Below are 25,514 nucleotides of genomic sequence, written 5' to 3' on the forward strand. Positions count from 1 at the left end.
TTTGTCTTTGTGTGTATGTGTGTGTCTCTCTGATGCTATTGCCATGGCTGACAGTAGGTCCGGTCCCCTAGGTTGTCTCTGTCACTTTCCTTTCCTCTCCCCACCGCCCATCGACACACTTATTCGCCTTGTAGTCTCTGTAATTTTTCAACAATTAATAATCTTACAAATTGCGCATTTCATAATATTCTCACATCCACAAAGAGCCTAATAAATGAGAGGACAACAACAACAACAACAACAAGGTTGACAAGGGGATTGCCAGTAGGCGAAGGGGAAGTTAAGGAATGCCGATCCGGAAACGAAACACTAGCTTAGCTAAAGGAATATTGCCTGAACTAAAGATTTTTTTTAAAAAGGAATTTCTATGGATTTTCATATTTAATTCTCTGGCAAGTTCTTTATGAAAATTTCTTTATCAATTAATTATGGTTAAATTTTCTTTTACACACAAAGCACACACACACCCACACCCACACCCACACACATATGTATTAGAAAAGGAAAAGAGATGGAAAATTGGCATCAGTTTGGTTGGCGGCGCCGCAAAGCTTCTCTTTCACAAGTTGTGATTTATGAGACGAGGCAACCATCCAGATCAAACACCAGGACCAACACCAAACACCCGACATCTCTCTAGCTAAACAGGAAAGTCTTTTGCTGTCTCCTCCATCATCATGCTCTCTATATAAGTATATACTACATTTCTGTTTTTTTTTTTTTTCCTCTGGTATCCCGTTCGAGTGTCATCACACAACGAAGGAGCAGTCGGAGTAAGGAGATGAAGATGAAGCTGACTGGCTATCTGCTGCTGCTGCTGGAGGCGGCTTCGATGTTGCCATCAGTGTCAGAGACGGAGTTGGAGTCAGAGTCGGTGTTGGTGTTGGTGTTGGCGTCGGCCTGTGAAAAGCCATAAAGTGCAAATGGTGCCCATGGGAATCATCAAACAGCAAAAAGCTGCCATAAAACGACACAAACATGTGCGCAGCCAACACCAACCAACACTGACACCGATGATGCTGGGCCACGGTCCTGGCGCTCGGTCTTTACGTGAACGTGAACGGGGATGGTGGAAGGAAGAGGGTGGCGCGGTGGAGGGGGGCACAGTGGATCCGGAAATAAATACACCATCAAGTGGTCAACATTCGTTGGCTGCGACTCTCTGTCTGTGTCTCCTTCTACTCCTGCCAGATTGGATATCAGTGTAAACATCAAAGTAGTTGGCAAATCACTCACACGTAGCCAAATAAAAGGCATCTATTGGGTGGGGGGGTGCAAGGGAGAAACAGAAATGGAATGGATTGACTACAAATTGCTTAAGGTATGTTAAAAACGCGCTAAGAACGACCCTAATCAAACCCTAAGAGATTCACTTTTTTTCCGAAATGATGTAAAAATTTAACAAAAATAATAAATTAATTGATATTATTTGGAAAGAAAGTTATGATTTGCAACATTTTTCTTGATTTTCATACTCACCAACAATATTTAGATAAACTGAATGTCCAATTGGCGGTGTTGTCGATATTTGACACTCATAGATGCCCGAATCCTTGCGCTGGGCATAGCGTATACGCAATGTCCAATCCTCGGCATGTGGAGAATGCATCGCCTCGAAACGCTGATCCGATGTATATGTATAACGACCCACTGTCAGCAGATGTATATCCCGATGTCGCACCCAAGAGACCTGAAACCAAAACGAGAACAAGTTGAGTAAAATGAAAGGTAAATGAAAGGAACCCATTAAGTGCATTGCTTTCAATTGGTTAAGACCTGACACACACGGACACGAGGGAGAGCTGTCTGGTATTGCAGAAAAGATCTTTTAATTAGGCGCTTAGCTGCCATTTGTGGACGACGATGACGACGATGATGATGATGATGATGATGATGACAACACATTGCATAGGAGGCTGGTGGATGGAGGCTTATCGATTTGACTTTGAGTTACCCACACCGTTTGGTACTCTAATTATAAGGCACACCGGCCACAAATGGCACACGCACAGAGAGAAAGACAGAAGTGACGGCCACTAAACAATTGAAACTTCAAATTGAAATCAAATATGTTTGCCAGTGGCGTAACAGCAAAAAGGAGTTACCCATAAAATAATGCGACCATTCAGGCTGAGAAGCGGCTTAAGGCGACTCGTTCCCCGATGGCAATCGTGACGCAATAATGATGATGAGGATAATGGTGGGGATGGGGATGGGGGCGATGGCGATCCTGCTTTTGCATGCCCTTTGAGTTTTATGGCCCAACTCAACGGCAACACATTTGGCATGGCCTTTAAATGGTGGCCCATAATTACGCGCCGCTTAACTTGCTGGCGGTTGACGGGTAAATTCTAGTTGCATATCCAATTTTAGTTGGTTGTTGTTGTTGTTTGCTGCCTGACAAATCAACAAAACGCAATGCAACGCATTGCAACGCTTTTCGTGTGCGGAAAAAGGATTTTTCTCTTGTGTTGTTGTTGTTGTTGCTGTTGACATCGAATGCGGTCGAAATGGAATGGTGCGAAACAATCGAATGCTGTGGACGTTTGAGAATTTGGGATTTGGGATTTGTTGGATGCTATGTTGACTTAGCCATGTTGTCCCGCATTTCATGGATTGGTGAGTGCAATGCGGTCCGATGGGATTTGGGGGTGGGTTAGCCTTTCGAATGGGGTGTGCATGTGAAGTTCGTATTTCTGTTGGCTTTTGCATGTATAAATGAAAATTGAAATTGAAATTTTGATGAGCAAGGCGGCCAACATTTTGTTTTTCCTAAAAAAAATCCCTATTGTTGTTGTTGTTGTTGTTGATTTCTCCCTTTTTTCGTTAGCCATAATTGTTGCGTGTTGCCTGTCCTTTGACTCTCTACATTTCTGCTATGGTTCTCATATTTCCCACACAAACACACACCCACTCATACACACACACATACGCAGACTTCTCCCCACCTCACCCCTCCCTTTGCATTGGCAGTTGTAATTATTTTTCGGGGTTTTTCTCGGTTACTTCTCAATTTTGTTGTTGTTGTTTTTTTTGGTTTTGTTTTGTAATTTGTGTGCAGCATTTAATTGAACTTTTGTTTTCAAATTTTTTCTCGCCACCCCCTCCCGCACACACACACACAGCACCGCAATACATTTTCCCCTCCTTTTCTCCCTTTTCTCTACTCTCTCTCTCTCTCTCTCACTCTCTCTCTTTGCAATTTCTTTTCTCTGGATCCCTGGGCAACCTCTAGTTCTCAACTCTAATTGCAAACTGACACGCAAACAACACACACACACACACACACAGAGGAAATGAGCCACAGAAGAGGGGGAGATAAAGAGTGCGGGGTAAGCTTCAGTTGTCCCTGTGATTATAGTTTTAAGTTGCGCTTGTGTATGGAGCGAAGAGTGCCTGCAATTTTATTCCTAATTGAAATTGATTTCTTTATTTAATTTTAAACAAAATCGAAAAAAAAACTTCTTCATATTGTTTCACATTTTAATGTCATGTGTCCAAATTGTTTTTCGTAAACAATTTGTATGCCAATTAAACAAAAGTGAGTACATCCTGGATGGGTTAGGTTATTAAATTATTCTGTCCTTTATAAGGATGTTTGTTTCATTGGCTTGTTAGCCACATTATGAAAAACTTGCCAACATTTCACTCACTTTTCTCACTTTTCTAAAAATTTGTCTAAATCAAACGTAATTTCTTCGATGGGGATCAAAAGTTATAGAAATTGCTGCCGATTTGCTAATTGAAATTCAATTAGTTAGTATTTTGTTCCGATTTTCTTTGTTTATGCGCTAAACGTGTACATGGATAATTATTTTTATACATTTACCGATTTAATTTTTTTGTTACTCATTATTTTTGTTGTTGTTGTTGTTGTAAAGTAATTATTTGTATTTTGCGGTTTTTCGCTGCATTCTGTTAATGAATTTGTTGTGACTCTTGCAATTGCTGGCACTGCAGATGGGTTGCCAGTGCGATTTGAGGGCAATTAGATAATTACGACAACATTATTAGCAAATTAATTTTGATTTTATGTTCGCTAACTGCCCGTCACCCGCCCCCAGGCCTTGCCCCCCATTCCCACCATTCCCCACATTGCCTTCGTTTATTTTTCCGGCCAAATTGCAGTTTGTTGGCGTTCAGCCAAAGCATTTTAGCAAAAGGGAAATGGGCGAGAATGAGTAGCAGCTGCTGTTAGAGCGCAAAGGACGTAAATAAAGAGAGAGATCGAAAGAGAGAGAGACAGAGAAAGAGGGCAAATGTGGGTGAGTAGGTGGTTTGGTTCGTTCGAAAAGATTGTCCCATTTATTTTCAAGTAAATTGCAAGCAATGCAGGCATAAATAAAATCTTCTGGTTTTTTTTCTTTTCTTTTCCTTTGCTTTCGTTTCTTTACCTTCATTTATTTTGGTTCTATGACCATTGAAGGAAAATCGTTTGCAGAAATGAAGCTGAAGCGGATAGTAAAATCAGAGATATGATGGCAGAGTGGGTGTGTGTGTGTGTGTGTGACCTTATATATTTGTTTATTGGTTATTAAGTTTACAATTCTTGCAAAATCATAGATCATGGCTGCAAGTTGATTATCATATAAACTGGCCCTAAGTATAAAATAAAACTTCTTTGATTGAAAGAGAGAGAGAAAGTGGGAGGGAGCGACAATGGAAGAGTGAGAGAATACGCTCTCTAAAGTGAGCATAATGGAAAATATATGATGCATTTTGCGAGAATATATAAATTGCGAATGCATTTCTTCCAACTTTCGCTTGAGTAAGCAGAAAAACTTTATTTCATTTCGATTTCAATTTGATTTTGGATTTTTATGTTGTCTGTGATTTGCTTAAAGTCCAAATACCATTGCCATAGCAATTACGAGTGAAAAACTTTTGCCCCAATCCGCTTTGGCTGCTGTTGCTGTCGTTAGTGTTGCCTACTTTTCAGGGCACCAAGTTTAAGGGATTAAATTGTGTACACACACATACATATATAATAGACACACAGACAATTACACATACATGCACATAAAACAAACAGTTTGCAGTTGCCGTTATACATAGTTAGAGTAACAGTTACTGTTATTTCCAATCTGCCTTTTGGCGCATTTGGCATCATCCACACGGCTCTTTCCGCCAAATGAATGCCAAAAACAAAAATAGGAACAGTCGAAAAGCGGAAAGCAAAACGAAACAGCAAAATTGCTAAATGCAGGAAGCAAAAGCCAGCTGCAAATTATGAGTGCTGCATTTTCTTATATATATTTTATGTGATTATTATTTTCAGCTATTTCTTGGATGGGGCTAGGGACTCAGACATTATGTGTGTGTGTGTGTGCCAGGATTCTGCTCGAAATTGTCCATCAGCGATTTCAATTGGTAAATGTGTAGAGATTTAAATCTTTTTTTTGTCAGCTTGTCCACGCTGATTGGGAGACAGGAATGACAAAAAACAAGAACAAGAACAAGGACAAGGAGTAAAATGGAAGCAAAACACAAAACACTTGGCCCCAGCATGACTTGAGATTTATTTGCCAGTGTTTTCTTCTCTCTCTCTCTCTCCTCGGACTCTGCGGTGGGGGGCAGCAAAATTTTCACTTGTCAGTGCTTAACATGGCGGAGACATACCTTCCTTCCTACCTACAGACATATATGTACATACATATATATAGTAAGTCCCTTCGAGTCTCTTGCACTGATTGGCACTTCATTTTGACTGCAATCTGGCGCCTGCCGATGCTGAGCGCTACTGTGCTCTTGGACACAGAACAGGACAAGATAGGCAGGCAGCAGGAGGTCCGACCGTGGCAAACAGGTTCATGCTCCTGCTGACATCCTGCTCATCGTCAGGTAGTCTCAATCAGCAACCTCTCACGTGCCGTTGGAGAGCATCAACAGCAACAACAACAACAACAACAAGATGTATCAGCAATGGAGGGAAGGAACAAGAAATAGGAAACATCAGCAGAGAGGGAGAGGGAAAGGGAGAGGAGACTTCTGCTGGGAATGTTAACAATAAACTAAGCAAACAACTCAACTCAACAAATGTCTCAGTTGCCAGCTAAAAAACTCAAGAATGCCCTGCGACAGAGTAAAGGGAGAATGAAAATGATGTAGACCGGAGATGGCAGAGTGGGGTGGGAGGAGGGTGTCTCCTCTTACATATTCAAAAGCAAGGACATCTCATAATTTGCACTCGTTTCTATCTTCTACTCCCACAACTTGCTCCCCTCCACACTTCTTCTCTGCCCCTTCCACATCGTTTCTGTTGCTGCTCTGTGCAATATAAACCAACTAAAAAGTTTCACGCAGCGTGGCAAAGTTTTTAGAAAAGAAAAAAAAAACGAACCGAAGAAACCAAAAGAAAATAAAAAGAAAGTGAATAACATGAAGAAACAGAAACAAAGTGTCGTCAGAGCTAACGAAAAAGAAAACAAGAAGGAAAAATAACAGAGCAAAGAAGAACAGAGTAAAGAAAAAAAAAAAAGAAAATGCCAAAACTTGTCAGCGCGGCTTTGGGGACACATGAAGCACATGCCGCAACAGTCCGCCATGCCCGTGGTCGTGGTCCCCCCCCTCCCATCCGATCACCCACTGTTCCTATCAAACCCCAGCGATTTCTTTGCCACCGCCAATCCAAGCCAGGCCAATCATCTGGGCGAGGTTGCTGCTCCTGCGGCTGTTGTGTGTGTCTGTATCGAAGGAGGAACGGGTGAAAAAGAATATAAGGAAAGAAACGTAACCAGAAATCCCTTTTGACCAAAAGCAAGTTTATCGCTGCGCGTTTGTCCCCGTTTTAGTTTGCCCATGTAATGCGATTTTCATTATTCTTTATTGACAAGGGAAATGAAGCGGCTGCAGCAGCCCAATTACCCGAAAAAATTCCTCTCTTTCATGTAATTTTAGAAACATCATTTCATCACACACAACTCTGATGATCTCCTTCAAATTCAGCTGAACTTTAAGGAACTTCAAAACATTTCCAAGCAATGTGAGAGAGTGGAACTCCATGTTAAAGACCAGTAGACTTTCAACTGTCCAATAATCTAAGCAATTTGCAATACGAAAGAAAAGAGAAACTGAAATAAAACCAAGCCAAAGCCAGGGCAAGCCAAACCAATTCCACAAGCTCTCTCTCTTTCTCTCTCTCCCTTGGCTGCCCTGAGAAGTGCCACATCTCCTGCGGTTTTGGGGAAGAGTTTATTTATTTTCATATTCTTTCTCGGAGTCTCTCTCCGTCATGGTGGTGGAGGGGCGTGGGGCAGAGCTTTGTTTTATGCATGTCGCGCATCGCCTTACCAAACTGTGGACAAAAGCCACTTCCGGCACTTACAACGACACCTACGCATGGCCAACATGGCCAACTGTGGCGACTGGCCACGAATTCAGTCTATGTCTCCTCCTCAATTCCTTGTCTCTGGTGTATTGTTGTTTTTCTTATTCCCTCATTCTTCTTTTCCTTCAGTAGAAGTGGGTGGAATGCTGTGGAGTGGCTCAAGCTGCTCCTCCGACTTCTCATCATCCTTTTCTTCATTGCTTTCGCCGCTGTTGTGGTTTGCTGTGGTAAAACTACATAGTCAAGTCCAATCCATTCCTCGCCCTCCCCAGTCCACCCACTCCATGCCTACCCCTACCTACACCATTGAGTTGGGCTGCCGTTTAAGCCAAAAAGTAAACCAATTGTTAGTTTTAATGGAATTTATTGGGTAAATATTTGCTAAGCACAAGAAATTGCTTGTGAGCATTTGTCGTATTTTTTTATTTATTTTTTTTCTTTGACTTTTTTTGCTTTTGATTTAAGATTAAAAGTTTCCTTTTGTCGAACTTCGACTCTGACTCTGACTTCAACTCAAACGCGAACTTCGAACACTGCAAAACTTGTAATTTATGTGCGTGTGTGTGTGTGGACAATACAAAAAAAAAAAAAATTAGGAAAATTTTCAAAATTGTTTTATAGAGGTTTCTTACTTTTTTTTTTTCATTTTGATTTTTGCAAATTGATTGGTTTATGTCTATGCCCTGGCCGGCCTTTCTTTTACTTTTGTTCTCATGTTTTTTCTTTTTGGTTTTTGTGTGAAAAGTTTTTCATTATTCGGACTTTTAGTTGACGTAAATGTCCTTCCTGCCGCCCTCCCGCGCCCTTCTGCGCCCTTCTGCGCCCTTCTGCGGTTGGGCTATTTCTTTATAATGATTTATGCCTACGCCCTCCTCAAAAGTCGGTCAAGTTTAAAAGATCAGCCAGTAGCAGGAGCATGACAAAGCTTTTGTTTGCTCTTTTAATTTGGTCAATAAATGTCTTCCAAGTTGGTTTCTCTCATGATGGAGTCGATGGTTGGGGGAAGGATGCTAGGCTGGCTTAGGCAACAGCAGGCTCAATTTGCTGGAAACACATTTGCTCATTAGTTTAGCAGCAGCAGCAGGAGAAACAGGAATAAGGCCGACTAGGAATTTGCATGTGAACCTCAAAGAAAAGAAAAGTAACAAAAAAAAAAAAACAAAAAACACATCTTTACCGAACAAAAGCGGATTAATAATGCTAAGCTATGGCAGGAGAGCAGGCGAGGCAAAGTAAGGGGGGGAGAGAACTGTAATTTGAATATGAGAAGCTATGAAAAGAGGCAGGCAAAAAGCAAAGTATCCACCTCCTTGGCATATTCTTCATATTTTCTTTACCCTATTTCATTATTTAGTACGTGAAATTGTAGCTTTAATGTTGAAGTCGTCCCTCCGACTTGTTGGGTGGAGGAGAAGGGAAAGGGCTACCTGTAGGTGTTCAGCTTGTTCTTTTTTCCTGGACGTTGTTCAATTATTTTACAATCATTTTGTAAGGAGTAAAGCAAAGGCGGCCCCCATTCCCCCACCATCGGGTGGGTGTCGTGCTATGACAATTTCTATGTTGCACTGCCATGTTTTTGTTGTCCTCAGCTCTTAAAGGCTCAGCTGGGTCCCACCTTTGTTCGTCCTCGGCCGGCTGACGATGTTGGCTGATTATATCGAAGAGGCAGTTTTTTCTTATACTCTCCATACTTTTCCTCTGTGTCTCTGTGTATCTGTTTCTGTCTTAGAATCTTGCTCGCTCTCTCTGTCTGTCTGTCTCTGTCTTGCCTGCTGGCATTTGTTCCACTTATTCCACTTGAACGCTTCGTTAAAAGCAAACTTTCGCCTCTAATGTTTTTTCCAGCGACTTTCTTTTGTTTGCTTGATGGTGAAACAACGGGAGGTGGCATAGGTAGGGGGATGAAGACTCGGGAGAGGGTAGGGGGGTAACCACCACTAGCTTAACATGCTGCTGCTGTTGCTGCTGTTCATGTTCCTGCTTCAGCTCCAGCTCCAGCTTCAGCTTCTAGTATGTTGTTCTTGACAAAGTTCTACTTGGCAATTGTCGAGCGATGTTGTTGTTGGTGTCGGACTGAGAGAGGGAGTGCGACAGAGACTAGAGGGATACGTACACGTTTCACGTGAAGCCTATCAAGTGTAAGCACAGCAAGGAGACGACGACAACTCCAACGGAATGACAACGAGAATCGGAGCTGGAGACCTGACCGACCTTTTGTTGGGTTTGGGGTGGTAGACGGAGACGTGTTTCGCTTAACATTTTATGCCAAACCGTCCAAGTCCGAGCTTAGATTAGCCAACATGACATTAAACGGCAAGGAGAAGCACAGGCAGAGAAGGAGAGGAGTCGAGCAGTCAGTTGGTAGGTGGGCATTAACAAAGTTTATACAAAAGACGCGAAAGCGCACTGAAACGTTGTCTGAGTTGGCAGGAAAATTGCCATTGGCGACAAACGGAAATCACCTGCACGGAGTCAAAGAATTTTAGTAACCCAAAAAAACGCAAAACCTTCTCTTCGCCACCGCCTTCAAACTTGTCATATGAGCTTGAGGGATACCATGTCAGAGACAGGACTAACCTGAGTCAGAAATAGTGGAGAGAGGGTGAGAGAGTAAGCCTGCTGGAATGCAACAACTTTTATGACAGTTTTCCCTCTATATATGTATGTATGAATGTATATATTTGTTTTTTTTTCTTTCTTCTTTCACTTTTTGCGGTCGTCGTTTGGGTTTTTAGTTTCAAACGACTATGACGATGATGATGATGGCAACAATTTATGTTTATACAATTTTTGGGTAGGTTCCCGAGGCTGGAGGGCTCAAAGACCAAAGCGGGAGGCAGGAACGGGAGGAGCTGTATAACAACTGTCGCTGACAAGCTCGTGTAATTCATGATTTATGCCATTTCGGAATAACAGTTGTTGGCAACATAATTGCGCTGCCACGCCTACATTAGCGTCAGCGTCTCACATCCCAAAAACAGCAACAACAACAACAAATGTTCTTTGACATTTTCATTTTCAGTTGGAAATTGGCTCTGACTTAATATTTATTCACAATTAAAATTGTTGCTGCTCCTGCTGCTGCTGCTGCTGATGATGATGATGGGGATTGGGGGTCCTGAGACTGAGAATGGGACCCAACAAATAAGAGAATGAGAATGGGAATGAGAGTGAGTCGCTTTGACATTGACGTTGATTTTGAGACAACATTTCTTGGCCTAATTCGGTTGAATAATTGATTCAGTTGTCTTAACTTAACAGATATACATAGTCGGTATAGTTGGCCAGATTTTTCAACTTTAAGAATGCAAAATCCGAGGTGGTTGGAGCGGAAGGGGGAAAAAATTGGTTTAATCTTCTTCATTTGATGATGGTTGGTTAGTTTTTGTTTGCCTTAGACCCAGACATATGTATGTGTGTCTATCTTTGTGTCCTTGTGTTCTATTCCTTACTTACATCTTGTTTTCTCTTTTGCTCTCTTTTTGTTCCTGGCATTCCGCTCACTTGCCATTGGGGCCTTAGCCACTAATGAAGCAGAAGTTTCGGTTTCGGTTTTGGGTTCACGTTTGAAAACTCTTCGAGTGTAAGTAAATTAGAAAAGGGTTGGCCACACCCTCCCCCCCCACACACACACACACACACACATAGACACACACCTAAGCCATAAAAACTAGTCACATGCCAGAATTGTGAGTTAGTGGAATGAATGGGATGGCAGGATGACTGGGAGTGGGTGGGCGTGACCATTCATGCTTGAGCGTTTTTGATTGAAGGCGTTAAAATTCCTGTCTATGTGTGTGTGTGTGTGTGTGTTTGTGTGTAGTCCGTTTGGCCATTGTTTGCTTTGCTAAAGTCGGGTAAAAAGAAACGGACTGAGCTAGGGAATAGAAGGAGGTTTTCCGTTTGCTTCTCCTTCTCTGTCATAATGTGTTGCCTGTGGTTCGTTGGCTGTTGTTGTTGTTGTCGTTGTTGCTGTTGCCATTGCTGCTGCTTAATAAAGCAATAAATAAGATGCAAACAGAGTGAAGAACAAGGAGAGGAAACAAAGCCAAGAGACACTCATCATCCCCCCCAGCCCCACTCCAGGCCAAGAAGTTAGGAATGGGTTAGGAAATGGTTCCAAGTTCAAATTGGCCCATCCGTTTGCCAAAATCATATAGAAACAAGAGTGAGCCAACAGTTGAGATGTAATCGATAAATCATTTGCTATTCGAATCGATCTTCAGAGAGAGAGAGAGAGATAAAGCAACAAACTGTTCATATTGAATGCGAAATTGAGATGAATAAAATGTGAATAGAAAAAAAGATGATGGAAATATTCACATAATGTCTCTGAAGGTGGTGTGTGTGTGTGTGTGTGTGTGTGTGGGTGGGTGTGTGTGTGTTGAAAAGCAATAAATATGCAAAAATGAAACAAAAGGCTGCAGGTGGGTGGTAGATAGGTAGAAAGAACCGTCAAAAAGGAGACAAGATAAGTGCCACTCATGCTCATGGTCAATACCTGAGAGCGTGGAGCTTGCCCATATATATATATAGATACATATATATAGATATGTACAATGTATAAGCAGAGGCGTAATCTCAAAAGGGGGCTAAAAGTGATTAAATTTCATTTTGAAACTTAAGATTCTTTTGTTTTACGATATATTAGATATTTAACAAAATATTAAAGGTAATACTTATATGTATATGTATGTATGTATGTACCTACCATAACGATATGCATATCTTGTCGTTGAGAAAAAACATATTTAATATGCTTAATGAATAAAATATTAAACCTTTAACCTTTATTATTCAAGATTTATATTAAATATTTGTCTGCCCGCTCCTGACAGAGTGTCACATCAGAAACCTCATTCACCATGACACTCACATAGCATCCAATGGATATTTATGTACATATATGTATATTTTATAGAAGTTTATATACATACGTAGATATATACATATATATAAAAATACGCATCGTTTTTGCATTTAGAATAATTTATCAATGCAAACGAATGTGGATTTCGAATGGAAAGCCAACGGAAGATAGACGAAACATATGAAATTTTTTAAAATTTTTTTTATACATTTTCTATGGTATATATTATATTCATATGTATATATGTATAGGTGGGTATATATACCGTCTGTTATGATGTTTTTTGATCATATTTTGTCCCTGCGGCAAGGCCATAAAACAAAGCAACAGCAGCGGAAAAAAAAGAGTTTGTTTGTTGAAATTAACATAAGAAGGCCATCAATGGAGGCTGTTACCCAGGATCCCTCCTACTGCACCTCCCACCACCACCACCACCACGAACATGTAGTTCCTTTAACCACTGGCATCACCCCATTGGCTTCCGGCATCGTCGCCACCACCGCCGCTTATAATTTATTGCCACCGAAATTGTTTGATTTGGCAACGTTTTGCTAATGACACTCACAGGACACGTTCGAGGACAACAGCTTTGGGTTTATTGTAAACCGCAAATGTCCAAATGCTAACGAGCAAGGTGAGTTCAAGTTGAAGATGATGATAGGGAAAGAGAGAGAGAGAGAGAGAGAGAGTTGGGGTTGGTTTTGGGCTTAAGTTTTTGGGGTTGAGGGGGTATATGGGGGGAAGTTGCGGTAGGGGCTGGTTGGATGTTATCGCAGTTGTTGTTTGCTTGCCCTTCAATTGCCGACGGCGCGAAAAATTCGTAAACGAAATTGAATGAAATTGCCTACGTAAAATAACAACAAAAACAACAACAACAAGTGGAAGATGAAATAATAATAAGCAATTCCAGGACTCCTTCCCCCCCCCATGCAACGAGCAGCCCCTCAAACCACGTGCCTGAAACGTGGATACACGGCACGTAACACAATTTTTGTTGCCTTCAAACCAACAATGAGTGCGACAGAGACAAAGTATGAGAGAGAGAGAGAGAGAGGGGCAGATGGAAAGAGCTAAACTGGTGACGCTAAAGGAAATTGTATTTAAATGCCTTTGACCTGGCACATTAGTTGACATAGGGTTGCCATAGGTAAGCAAAAACGGAAAGTCAAATGGGAAACGGAGTGAGGCACGACATGGACGTGGCATGAGCAGTGAGTGTGGTGGCTGGGTGGGTGGCTGTATCCAGTGGGTGGGTGTTGCCGGCTTTGAGTGCTGCAGCAATCACCAAGCACGTAAATCAAAAAACACATTGACGAAGATAAACGATGCTAAAGGTGGTCGTATGTGTGTGTGTGTGTGTGTGTGTGTGTGTGTGTGCGTGTGTGCATGTTGTTATTGCTCTCCTTAGAGTTGCCACCATGTTCCCATATAAAGATGATATATATACATACACCATATAGAGAAACATCTTGCCGCTTATATGCATGTTCATATATCTTTCGATATTTAAGCCTAACATACACCATAAGCATTGGATAACCCTGATAAGTTGTCGTTAACCCTATTGATACTACTGAGAATATCGAATAAATCCTTTGGTCACTTTGTCATTTGAGAATCATCAATATCAGCCAATTATGTAACTTCGTCTTGTATTCTTAAGCCGATCTCATCTTCGATTACAAGTCGACGTTTACTGAACTGTAAGCACCTGGCATTACCTGGCACCATCACGAGCTAATCAGTCGAGACTTTAGATTGAGTGTAAAGCTTAATAGTGCTTAATATTAATTGCAATCAAGGAATGCAGGATTAGGACTAGGTCTTACAATGGCTGAAGCTCTAAAGGAAACCCTTCACATTTCGCTTTATTTTCAGATTCTCAAACTGCATGGGAGCAAGGTAAGGTAAGGGTCTTCTTTAGTGTAGCCGATTACCTATGTAGTTAAGGGCCAAGGTCTTCCAAGTATTTGTTGTTGCAGTTGACTTAACGAAAGCCCCCCAGAGTCAAAGCTGGCTATTGTCATTGGCGTTGCCCTTGGCGCCAAAGTCAGCATTGAAAAAATTGACAGCTGATACAATGGTAGGTCGTCACCTACCGAAAGACTCAAAGGACATGAGTTCGGGGAGCAGGCATCAATTGTTGTTATTCTGCTGCCTGCTGCTGCCATGGCTTCCATTTTTTTGTTGGTGTATGTTTGTCTGTGTGTGTGTGTGTGTCTGTGTGTGTCAACACGCGTCCTGTGAAGCGTCTAGCGCAAAATATTAAACATTTGTTTGATTGATTTGCTTTGGCACATATTTCCCTCCTCCCCCACTACCTTTCGACAGGCGAAATATGACATGAAATTCTTCTTGTATCCTTATTCTTATTTCATATACACACACATATATATGTATATGTATGTATATGTTTTTTTCTCTTCCCTATGCACCCCGCATCCATTTTCTTTTCGGTCTCAATTTTAATATTTATTCAGATTTCTGATTGCCTTGAATTGACGATGGGCGTGACAGGGACATACCTCCTACTTAACTTTACACACAAGAAAATTGTCTTTATAGCATTGAGAACAGACACGCCCCCGTACAACGCCCATTTGCTTTCAGGTTGTACTAAAAGTGATTTTATTCTCCCTTTTCGCCTCTTCTGTGGGACGTAATGAGCCAAAGATTCCCTCACTCATTCCCTTTGCAGTGAAACTAATTTAATGAATGCACCAAGAATTCCCTTTTTGGCCAAGAGAAAAACGCAAGCCAAAAAGAGAACGAGTGAAAAAAGGAGCAGAGAGCCAGTTGACATTCTTTAACTTTTCGTTAAAAGAGGCTACAACTTTTCGCAAATTTCCACCTCCAACTCTCTGCCATCTCCGCGGCTTTAAAACTAACAAAAACTAACAAACAAACAGACATTCGAGCAAAACAGAAAACAAACCAAAACCAAACCAAAAACAAAACAACCAAAAAAGGAGACGGAGAAAAAGCCAAACGAAAATGCTGAAATTTTTTTCACTCAAAGAAGGAAAAGTGGGTGATGCAAGTGATGCAACGTTTTTCTTATTTTCCTTTCTTTTTTTTTTTTTTGTTGCACTGACGTAAAAGGCGACGAAATGAAACGAGAGATCGTGAAAATCATCGAAATCGCATCCAATATACCTGTGTCTGTGTCTGTGGAATGGAATGGAAACAAAAAGGTCGGGGCAAGTCGGGTGAGGAAGGCCTGGAAGTTGTGTTGGCGGTGGTTAGGTCCTGCGGTTGCCATTTCGAATTGTTTGACAAAACAAAAAGGGCAGCCAAAAAAAAAAAAAAGGGTGGGGAAAAAAAACCCCGACTGGGTTAAAAACCAAAGAACAATCGAGTAAACCGAGGAGAATGAAAGCGAAGCGGCTCACACGCCAAATTGCATTTTCAATTGCCATTCCAAAAGGGTGAGAGCAAAGGGAAGGCGGGGGGATGGCTTCATGGAGGCGTCTGGCTGTGACAATTTACTTGTAAAATCAACCGCAACAATTTCAATTGCAGTTACCCATCCAATCGTCCACATGCAAGTTCTATAGATATAAGTTGAACTCCGTGTTCCTTGTCTTCTACTCTTTGTGCTCGGTACTGGACATTGCTCAGGGCATTGACAATTCAATTGATGCAAATCGATGCACACACACACACACAGGCACACACACAGCTACAATTACATACTAATGAACTGAACATGGCCTCGTATCCGACACTATTCCTCAACATCATCCGACCAAATCCACACACTCAATCTACCAAAATATCTCAATTTTCCATCCATTCGAATGGAGGAACAACCTTAGCTTTGTGGTCTGCTCCTGCTTCTGCTCTTGCTGCCAAAACCCACAAATGACATGCGTCTTCAGTTAGGCAGGTGCCATTGGCATTCTCCCATTCTCTCATTCTGCCAATTCCAACCATCTTGCCATTCATATTTGACATCAATTTAAGTGCCACACGTAGACCTCCAGCTGCGTGCGGCGACTTTATTAATAAGCTTCGATTTTATTGTACTCCATGCTGGAGTAGGTGGAAAAATCTCCTTTTTTTCCCTTTACTTTAAGCGACATACATATGTACTTAGAGATACCCTACAATTTCTCAATGTCAAAAGGGGTATTAAAAGAGAAACTCAACTTAATGCCATGATGATGCTTCGTTGTGTATTTAGAATTAAAATTAATTTCCATATTGCCAAATCGCATGGAAAATTGTTGCCATTAAACTGAGACACGAATGATGTCAGAGAGAGAGAGAGAGAAATGCAGTAGAGGCGCAAATTTCAGTTTCTCCTTCTCCTAAGGCCAAAACCCATACACACACACACACATACACATATATTTTGGTCACTGTCATGTATTGCAAGTAACTCATGAACTAGCATCTTGTGAGTAATTAGGATCGGGGTAATATATAACTACACATACACATATATCTTTGGTGTGTGTGTGTGTGTGGGTATAATAAATGGCATCTCGAGTAGGTAAACAAATCTCGTGATTAATAATGGCAAACAGGTTCATTTGTTGTTGACTCATCAACGTTCACACAAATTGAGACATTTAAACACCTTTCATTTGACTTTGGATGATAATAACTAAATTAGATAAATTCATATTCTAGTAAACAGGATTCAGGTCTTAAAAGGCGTCTGATGGTTAGTCCCAGATAAGATGCCTTTGCATTAGATCGATGTAATTACCCAAAAGAGTCATAACGTGTTTGTTGCCTCTGTGAGCCGTGCATTGAGAGAGTCCACGGGGATTCTGAAGAATGTCGTGTAATGAACTCAACTAAACAGAAAACTGTGAGCGGCGGAACTCAAGTTTCAAGTTGAATGGCATTCGCATTCATTCACTTTGTCAAACTGAAATTAAAACGGGAAGCAGCGGCAAGAGAAGCGCAAAAAAAGTTGCTTTCTCTCTCGCTCTCGGGTTTGCTCACTTGTCAACAGCAAGGAGCAAGGAGAATGTTTTGTCGAAAGGACTTTGGGCAGCAGCGGCAGCACTCACCTAATAAGCCAGTAGAGCGTAAAAATTTGGAAAGTTTTATGGCCGCGCGACACTTGAGGCGAGTTGTTGGAGGGGGTACATTTTTTGGTATGTGTGTGTGTGAGTGTGGGTGAGGGCTATATAGATGGGTGGGTGGGTGAGTTGGTTGGCTGGTGACTTTTTGGGCTTTTCGCCTCATAAGGATGCAGTGCGATGAACCAACCCAGCAGTGGGTCGTGTGCTAGGAAACTAAACATTTTCCAGCCAAAAACAACGATAACGAAATTTTCCATTGTTCGCTCTAGTTCTCTGTCGCTCTCTCTCTCACCCACTCTCTCTTTCAGACTCACATTCTGATATTCCAGTTGAAAGTTGAAAGTTTAATTTGCTAATTGTTTAACAGCTGCGCCAACTGCAGGCAGCTGCAACACCAACAAATGCTGCAACAACTGGTGGCTGCTGCATTTTCATAATGAAAAGCGGGCAAAGTCCAGGCCGAAGCCGGCTTACAACTTTTCCTTTTTTTTTCCAGGGGAAAAAAGCAGAAAAGTAGCAGCAATGAGAGAGGAAAACGACAGGCGACAGCTGCCGGTCCAAATGCCCACCTCCGCCCCTCCCCGCACTCCCCTCACTCCCCGCACTCTCAAGCTGTTGCCGCACTCACCGCCCTGTCAAGCGTAACGCTTTTTGACAACTTTGCACTGCACGAAACTTTTACTTTTACTTCTACATCTACTTGAACATTTATTTTATTTTCATTTTATATGCCATACATATACATATACATATACATATACATATACATATATGTATAAAACATATACCTACAGCATATACTTGATGGTTTTTTGTTTTCCTTTTTGGAGTACTTGAAAATTGATTTTGAAGAAATTAAAAATAAGTAAGAGCAGAAGTTACATACCGTCCGATTGCCCAGATTTTTGACCCGACAGGTAAGGTTAACCGTTTTGCCCACCAGTCCCGTTATATTTGTGGCCACTGTTGTATCGAATGTGGGTCCTCCAGTGCCGGGCGTGGGCAGATCCTGTAGAAAATCTGTAAAGAAACGTTTTGAAGCGCCCTCCGTAGAGTCTGTAAATAGAGAGAGAGAGAGACAGATAAGGGATACAATTAAAGTCAATGAAAAGTGACAAGCAAGAATGTGGGCGTGGCAGAAGTATTTGACATCTATTTTAAGTAATAGTTGAAAAATTAGTGCAATCAAGCAGCACTTTAATGGCACTTCCCTTCCCTCTCAGTTATACATATATTTAAAAATGCACTTAACAAGTGTTGTAAGTGCCGTATGTGTGAGTGTATGTGTGTGTGTAGTGCCAAGCCTGGGCCATTTGTTGACAGGCAACGACAGCGTCATGTGGCGTTAATTGCCACTTTACAACGAGTGGCAATTTGGAACCGATCGAAAGATGACTCCCATTTTACCCCAACTACTCCTCCGGCGGTAGCGGCGGCGGCGGCGACAGCGGCACCTCCTGTCTACCTCTAACGAATGCATACACATACAACAGAAGCAACATATTTATGTAATATAAGCAGTTTTATATTTGTATGTTTGTACATATGTACATAACTGAGTTCGCAGCTGTTGTATGTAACTGCAAAAATGGGCGAAAAAGGAAGAAACACCAGAGGCTAACCCCGTGACTTTGTCACAACTCCTATACTCTATACAATGACATTTGAACTTAACTTCTATCTAACAGGCAAAGAATTCTGAAATGTTGTGTATACCCCGTTTGTATAGAGTATACAAAGGAGCAGAATTTCAAACAATAAAACAAGAGAAAAACAAGCCGAGTGCAGGAGGCGGAAATTACTTAATGAAAATTGCCCTGAAAGGCAATTAATTAAATGATAAACGCCATATTATATGACCAGAAACTTGTCTGTAGTTATTTAAGGAATTTATATACCATGTTTCAACGGCCAATGCTAGTATGTTGCAGTCAAAGGGTAGCTGGATGGGTAGGTGGGTCCCAAAAATGGGCTGGGCTAGGTCCGATAAATGGAAAGAGCAACAAATGACCCATAGACCAAGAACTTCAGCTCAAGCAAAGGGCAAAAAAAGATTCCTTGCAGACATAGACGAATTGCAAATACTCTCAAGACAAGTTGAAAGCAGCAGAAATATCTGTCATTTACTTTTTAAAGACTTTCAAAAGTGTGCCAGATGGGAAACTATATAGAATTCGATCTCTAGCAGGACAAATTTGACTCTTTGTATATATATACAATATTATTAAAGCCTCTGTTTATCATATCAACAATTTTTACATATTCATATGCCTTGAGCAAAGATGTTTTTGTCAGTTTGTCCATATTTGCCAAGCAATATCCGTTTATATGCAAATTTCGTAATTTCAATTCATTGATTAAACTGGAAAAACAAATTAAGAAAAAGTCCCATGCTCCCTACCTTCTCCCTCTTTCCTCATTTTCTCAACAACTCTCTCTCTCTCTCTCGCTTTCTCTGTCTTTCGTTCGTTGTCTCAGAGCTTTTTGATGATTTCTCGTTGCTCGCTTAATGGTTTACCCTACAGACTTTTTGACAAAAATTAATGTGCAACTTAACTGCCAGCAATCAATAAAATGTCAACCAACGAAAAATTGTTGGCCTGATTAAAGTCAGCTTAGTTGACTTTGAATTTGCTTGAAGCAATTGCGGAGGGAGCGGATGAGAGTTTGAGTAGGAGTTGGGAAAGAAGGACCAGAAATCGTTTTGGATTGCCCCTGACAAACGGCGGAGATCAAAAGGCAGCCCGATGATTGTAAGGCAAATGCCATAAGTTTAATGAGATATATATGTATATGTATTTATATGCTATGTGGAAAAAGAAAAGAAAGTGAAGAAAGTCAAAGAGACAGCGTATGAAACAAAGCAATCAATAGAAATTTTATAAAAATAAATTCCAATATTAAATTACTCAATGGAAACCCGAGGAGTGTGAAGCCATGGCATATTGGAGGACTTTTCGGCTTAAAGTTTATGTTAGAGTTTAGAAAGTATATATCATCATTTCATCATGATGCCAGGTACTATGCGAGTTAAATAGTTCTGAGTCCAGCCATTTTGGTCACAAAAGAAATATGAGAAATGTCAAAGAGAAATGCCGCGAAATGAACTCTCCTTCTCTCTGGCTCTAGCTGTGGCTCTGGCTCTGGCTCTGGCTATGACACTGAATCCCGACTCTGTCGGTGACTCTGACTGAGTGACTTAGTTGAAACTGGAAAAGACGTTGCCACAGACATTGGTATGGGGACATCTACGTTTTGGCTTGGATGGGTTTCGTTTGGTTTCAAGTTGAGGGGTTCAAGGTTCAGGGTTTGGTTTGGTTTGGTTTGCTTCTCTTGATGCGATAAGAATAATTGGAATGTCAGTTTAGATGCGCGCACGTAAAATGCCAACGCAAAGCGACACATACACATTCATTCCATTCATGATGGGTAGGCGGTTAGTGAGCATGGGCGTGGCCATGAACGTGGCTTGCTGCTGCACATGTTGCAAGCCGAAACGCAGTAAATATGGCACAATAGTTGCAGCTACGTAGTCGTTGGCATCGTCGGCGCACTTGGCTGAACAATGACATAAGTCTAATGACAAGCAGAACGACGATGATGGCGTTGGGCAACCGCAAAGCCACCGCCAGGAACAGCAGTCATTGTATGGAAGGTCGGGTATAGGGGTAGGGATACGGATGACGGAAGGACAATCTCTCTTCTTCTCCCACCCTTCGAAAACTCCCAGCTGCTGTGATGACACTGACAACAATGACAACGTTGACATGACATGCTGAACGGGGATAGACATAGGCGAAGCGTCGGGCAATGGACCGAAACATGGAATGCAGAAAAAGGCTCTTGTGAACAAGGCGAAAAGCAAAAACGATAGACACCGCCAGCACGGATCGAAAAAAGGCGAAAACAAAAGAAAAATCGGAAAAGACCTTCAAGATTTACAGCGTTAAGCAAATTCACAGATTGAACAGATTTTGCCACTCCCCAGCCCCCAATAAGTAGGCAACACTTTTGCACACAGATTAATCTATTTGCGTATCAGACAGCAATGTAAATTTTCCTATACTCTAAGCATTTTCATTTCACTTGGAAATTTTTGAACTGCATTTGGAGTAGTCAGCTTGCTATCCAGCGATTGTGGTTGAATTCAGGATGAGCCGGTCTAAGCATAAATTTCGCTGCATGCTGCGGTCAGCAATATGCGTTCATGATAAACGAGATAGTCTGTGTGGGTGAATGGGCGTTGGGAGGTGGAAATTTGAAGCCAGCCCTAACCATTTATCGTCTGAAATTGAAATTGAAAATCAGGCAGAACACAATGAGAGGAGTCCGGCAACTGCATTTGATGGCCACTCGTTTGCAGGAGTAAAACTGGGAACAGGCCGAGAAGGAGAAGGAGAAGAATGATTTTAGTTTTTAGTTCACTTCAGAACAGTTTAGTTCAGCTCTTGATTAGCTTGTTGCGCATGCGTTATGGGCGTGGCAATACTTTCTTCAATCCCCATCTCCTAACGCATCCTTTCTGAAATTGTGTGTGTGTGTGTGTGTGTGTGCTGGTGACATGAACAGGAACAGGAACAGGCACAGTAACTGGCAACTGGCAACTGTTAACTGGTAACTATGTCCTGCCATAGACACGCCCATTTGGCAGCAGTTTGTCAGCAACGACTAGTGGACTCATTTGGGGTGTTCATTAGATGACAGTGATAAAGTAGCCAAGGCAAGCAAAAATATCTACAACGAAATGGTTGTTGCTGTCCTAAGCTTTAATCAATTGCTTCTGAAGCAAAAAAAAAAAAAAAAAATACAGAAAATATTAAATGACCACAAGAAATGACATGGAAATTATGAAAAAGAGCCAATTGAAAATGTAAAATTGCTGAACTTGGCACAAAACTCATTTGACATTCAAATGGCATGAACGAAGAAAACTCTCTCTCACACACACACACACACAGAGTGAGACAGAGAGGGAGAAGAAACGAGAAGCAACTTGGGTGACCGTGACTAGTTTTTCGTTTTCCTTCTCATAGTTCAGTTGACTTCTCTCTTTTTTTCGATTTCTTTTTGTGATAAATGTCATGGCTTGATTGGCTGCCAGGGCCCATTAGGCGACAGACCTCTTCAGCTCATGCGGAATGTGGGGAGATTGGAAAAGGTTCAGTTCAACAATATATATTACACGGTTATATGCAAATGAGTTAAATTTCCTGACCAACCAAAAAAGACATTATGCCATCAATGAGAGAGAGAGAGAGAGAGAGGGAATGGAGACGAATTGCCAACTCAGGGATTTACCAGCAGAGAGCAGAGAGAATAGAGAAGCGTAAAACTTTTGATGCGAATATCCTCCAACTTTTACTTGATGCCAATTTGAAATAATATTTTTTTCAAAAATACATAGATCAGCAAGTCGTAAGTAATTAATTGAATCAATGTAAAAAAGAAAAACCAAAAAGATGTAAAAGAAAGAAAAAACATGGGAAAATTTCTCGTTTGATTGATTTCAAAGTGAACTGCTGGAGAAAGTTTAGCTTCGCATCATAAGTTAACAATTTTTCAATCTTTCTTGCTTTTAGCTTTTCGGTCTTCTATGTAGTCTTTTTGCTTCTTTCTCTTTTTTAATTTCTTTTGCTGCTGTGCAATTTTTATCAGCATATCATGCGATTAACTTTTACATAAATACCTATCAAATGTCTCATTCCATCAATCAGCCTCAAAAGAAGATGATGATGATGATGAGTAAAAGAGAGCTGTGTGTGTGTGTGTGTGTGACTTAAGGGGGTTAAATCGGTGGTACAATGTCAGCAGCAGGAATCTGGTCATGATAAGCACAAGACAAGTTGAGGAGCTAAGTAGAAAAAGAAAATGCCAAAAGACTCTGAAAGTCGCTCGCTTCAGCCTCGTTGACAATTTTATTTGCATACTTTCCGGCGAACTTCATGCCAAGCAATGACAAGGAGGAGAAGTGGGATGGATGGACGGATGGATGGATAGATGGATTGTGGTTGTTGGTTGGGATGATAACGCGCATCCTACTCAAAACTGACTTCAACTTGTTTGCCTATTGAAGCAATCATCTTGCGTTTATAGCCACCGCAACCACCCACTCTCACATATGCGCCTTTCACACACATGTATGTATGTGAGTATCTACATCTCCTTATGTCTCCTTCTTGCAGGTTTTTCTTTTTGACATTTTTCAGATTTTTATTTTACAGTTTGGTGAAACGTTCGAGTTTTGTTGCCAACTCAATTAAAGAGTTTGCTGCAACTTGCTTTCGGTTTCGCTCATGCTCTTCCTCCTTCTATCTTTCTTTCTCTCTCTCTCTCTTTCGTCCATTCAATCTCTCTATATTTGCTTTGGAGCGTTGACATGTTGTCACAGATACGCCCCAACATATGGTCGTATGGGTGTCATTCAAATGCCCACCAGGGTCACCAGAGTCACGTAGCAAAACTTTGCCACATGCACACACATCACACACACACACACACACACATAACATAGAGCGGAAAAAAAGAAGATGGTAACACATTGCGAAAATCTCAAAAATTCGTAGTATATAAAAAATATCTAAATATAAATTGCAATTATCTTGCAATTTAATGTAACGACTATAAATTACCCTGCACATTTAATCTGGAATCAGTGGAAAGTTCCTGATGGTTGCTTAGTGTGTATGCCCATTCATTTGGGAAGAGTATCAGCACAGCCACCCCTTAACCCATCTCTAATAATCTTTTTGCAAAATGCGAACTCACGTTCCATCCAAAAACAAAAATCTCGCTCTCTCTTTCCTTCTCTCTCTCCCCCATATGCTAATAAATTATTTTATTTGCTTTAAAAACCATAAAATTGGCCTGTCTACCATGTTTCTCTCCTCCAACACCTTCTCTCTCACGAAACCAAGGGGCACCCATTGCCCCTTGTCCAGCTTTTAAGTGCACACTTAGCACACACACACACACACACACACACACAGACAGACAAACAGACAGACATCGCAATGGACATGAGAACACGGCCCACGTTGCGTATGATAAATGTTAAAAGCAATGGACAGAAGAGTAGTCGACACTGGAACGGCTTTTTGCCGATTTCAGCCATTTGGCATGATGGGTTTTTTCTCATCCTCATCGTCGTCGTCGTCGTTGTCTTTTTTTTTTTTTGCCACTCTGTCACACTCTAGGTTGGGGTCTTATTTCCTTTGCAATATTATGGCATGGCCAACAGGTAGACAGGGAAACAAATCGCAGTGCAATCATATATAAAAATGACCATTAAATTTAGGAAAAAAGTTCACACTTGTGGCATAAAAAGTGGCTTGTGTGTGAAGGGGAGAGAGGGAGAAGGAAACCTTAGTTTCCTAAATCTTTCAACAATTTGAAAATAAGCTTTTGCCCCGGTCCAAAAGCCAACATGATATTTGCCCCATTTAACCTTGAGGCAATGGCAAATCGGAAAGTATAATTGATGTAGAGTTTTTTTTTCATGTTTATTAACTGCCAGCTCTTAAAAAATGTATTCAACATAAAGGACGAAAAACGACTAGAAAATTGAGGGGGAAATTGTAAAATTCATATAAGCCTCAGTCTTTCACTACCAACGCAAAGAATGTTTTTTGTTCTCTCTCGTTTCCCTGTTCTTCCGAGCTCCCGAGATGCGCATCTTATACTGACAATTGACAACTTAACGATGCTTTCGCTGCCTTCTCAATGGCCATGCTCAAGACATTAACACGCACCAGCTGGGAGAAGGAGGAGAAAGATGAGAAGGAAGAGAAAAGCATAAAAATGCACAAACAAAACCAACAAGAACCACGGAGTCATAATGTAACTGTGTCTTTGTGTGTGTGTGTTAGGGGTGATGTGTGTTTAATAAAAAAATTATGAACTTCAATTACGCCGGCAAGGAGCCGCATCTGGAGCCACAGGAAGAGAAACAGGAAGTAGACCTTGTCACCTAGGGCGGGGAGGCGGATGGGCATCGCGACTCTTGGAGTGCATAAAATGCTGAACAAATAACAGAAGTCAGGATAACAGGGCCATGTGTGCGTTTGCATAACATAATTCGTCCTGGCAAAGTTGTAAACCGAAAACCGACAACGAGAACGATGACGACAACGACGACAAGGACGAAAAGGACAAGAGTCAGACATGGCGGTATATTCTGCTCCTGTGCATGCGAATGTTGGCCATAAATCAGCTGACGCGGCCCAAGGGCAGCTACAGAATCAGCATAAACGGCAACAGGAGGCCAGGAATGAGCAGA

The 25,514-nt window shown here is 41.4% G+C and overlaps 1 protein-coding gene across 4 annotated transcripts in view; it reads right to left on the reverse strand.

Annotated features, from left to right (window-relative positions):
• Positions 1 to 25,514, reverse strand: part of dpr8 (defective proboscis extension response 8) — a 114,091-nt gene that overhangs the window by 11,084 nt on the left and 77,493 nt on the right. For all 4 annotated transcript variants that reach the window (XM_068303472.1, XM_068303470.1, XM_068303469.1 and 1 more), the window contains 2 exons: positions 18,126 to 18,295; positions 1,480 to 1,690 (listed from right to left, as the gene is read on the reverse strand). In XM_068303472.1, the coding sequence (XP_068159573.1) occupies positions 1,480 to 1,690; positions 18,126 to 18,295 (381 nt within the window). The remainder of the gene's footprint in view (positions 1 to 1,479; positions 1,691 to 18,125; positions 18,296 to 25,514) is intronic.

Source organism: Drosophila tropicalis, unplaced genomic scaffold, assembly GCF_018151085.1.
Source record: "Drosophila tropicalis isolate 14030-0801.00 unplaced genomic scaffold, ASM1815108v1 contig_158, whole genome shotgun sequence".
In the NCBI taxonomy this organism is placed as follows: Eukaryota; Metazoa; Arthropoda; class Insecta; order Diptera; family Drosophilidae; genus Drosophila; species Drosophila tropicalis.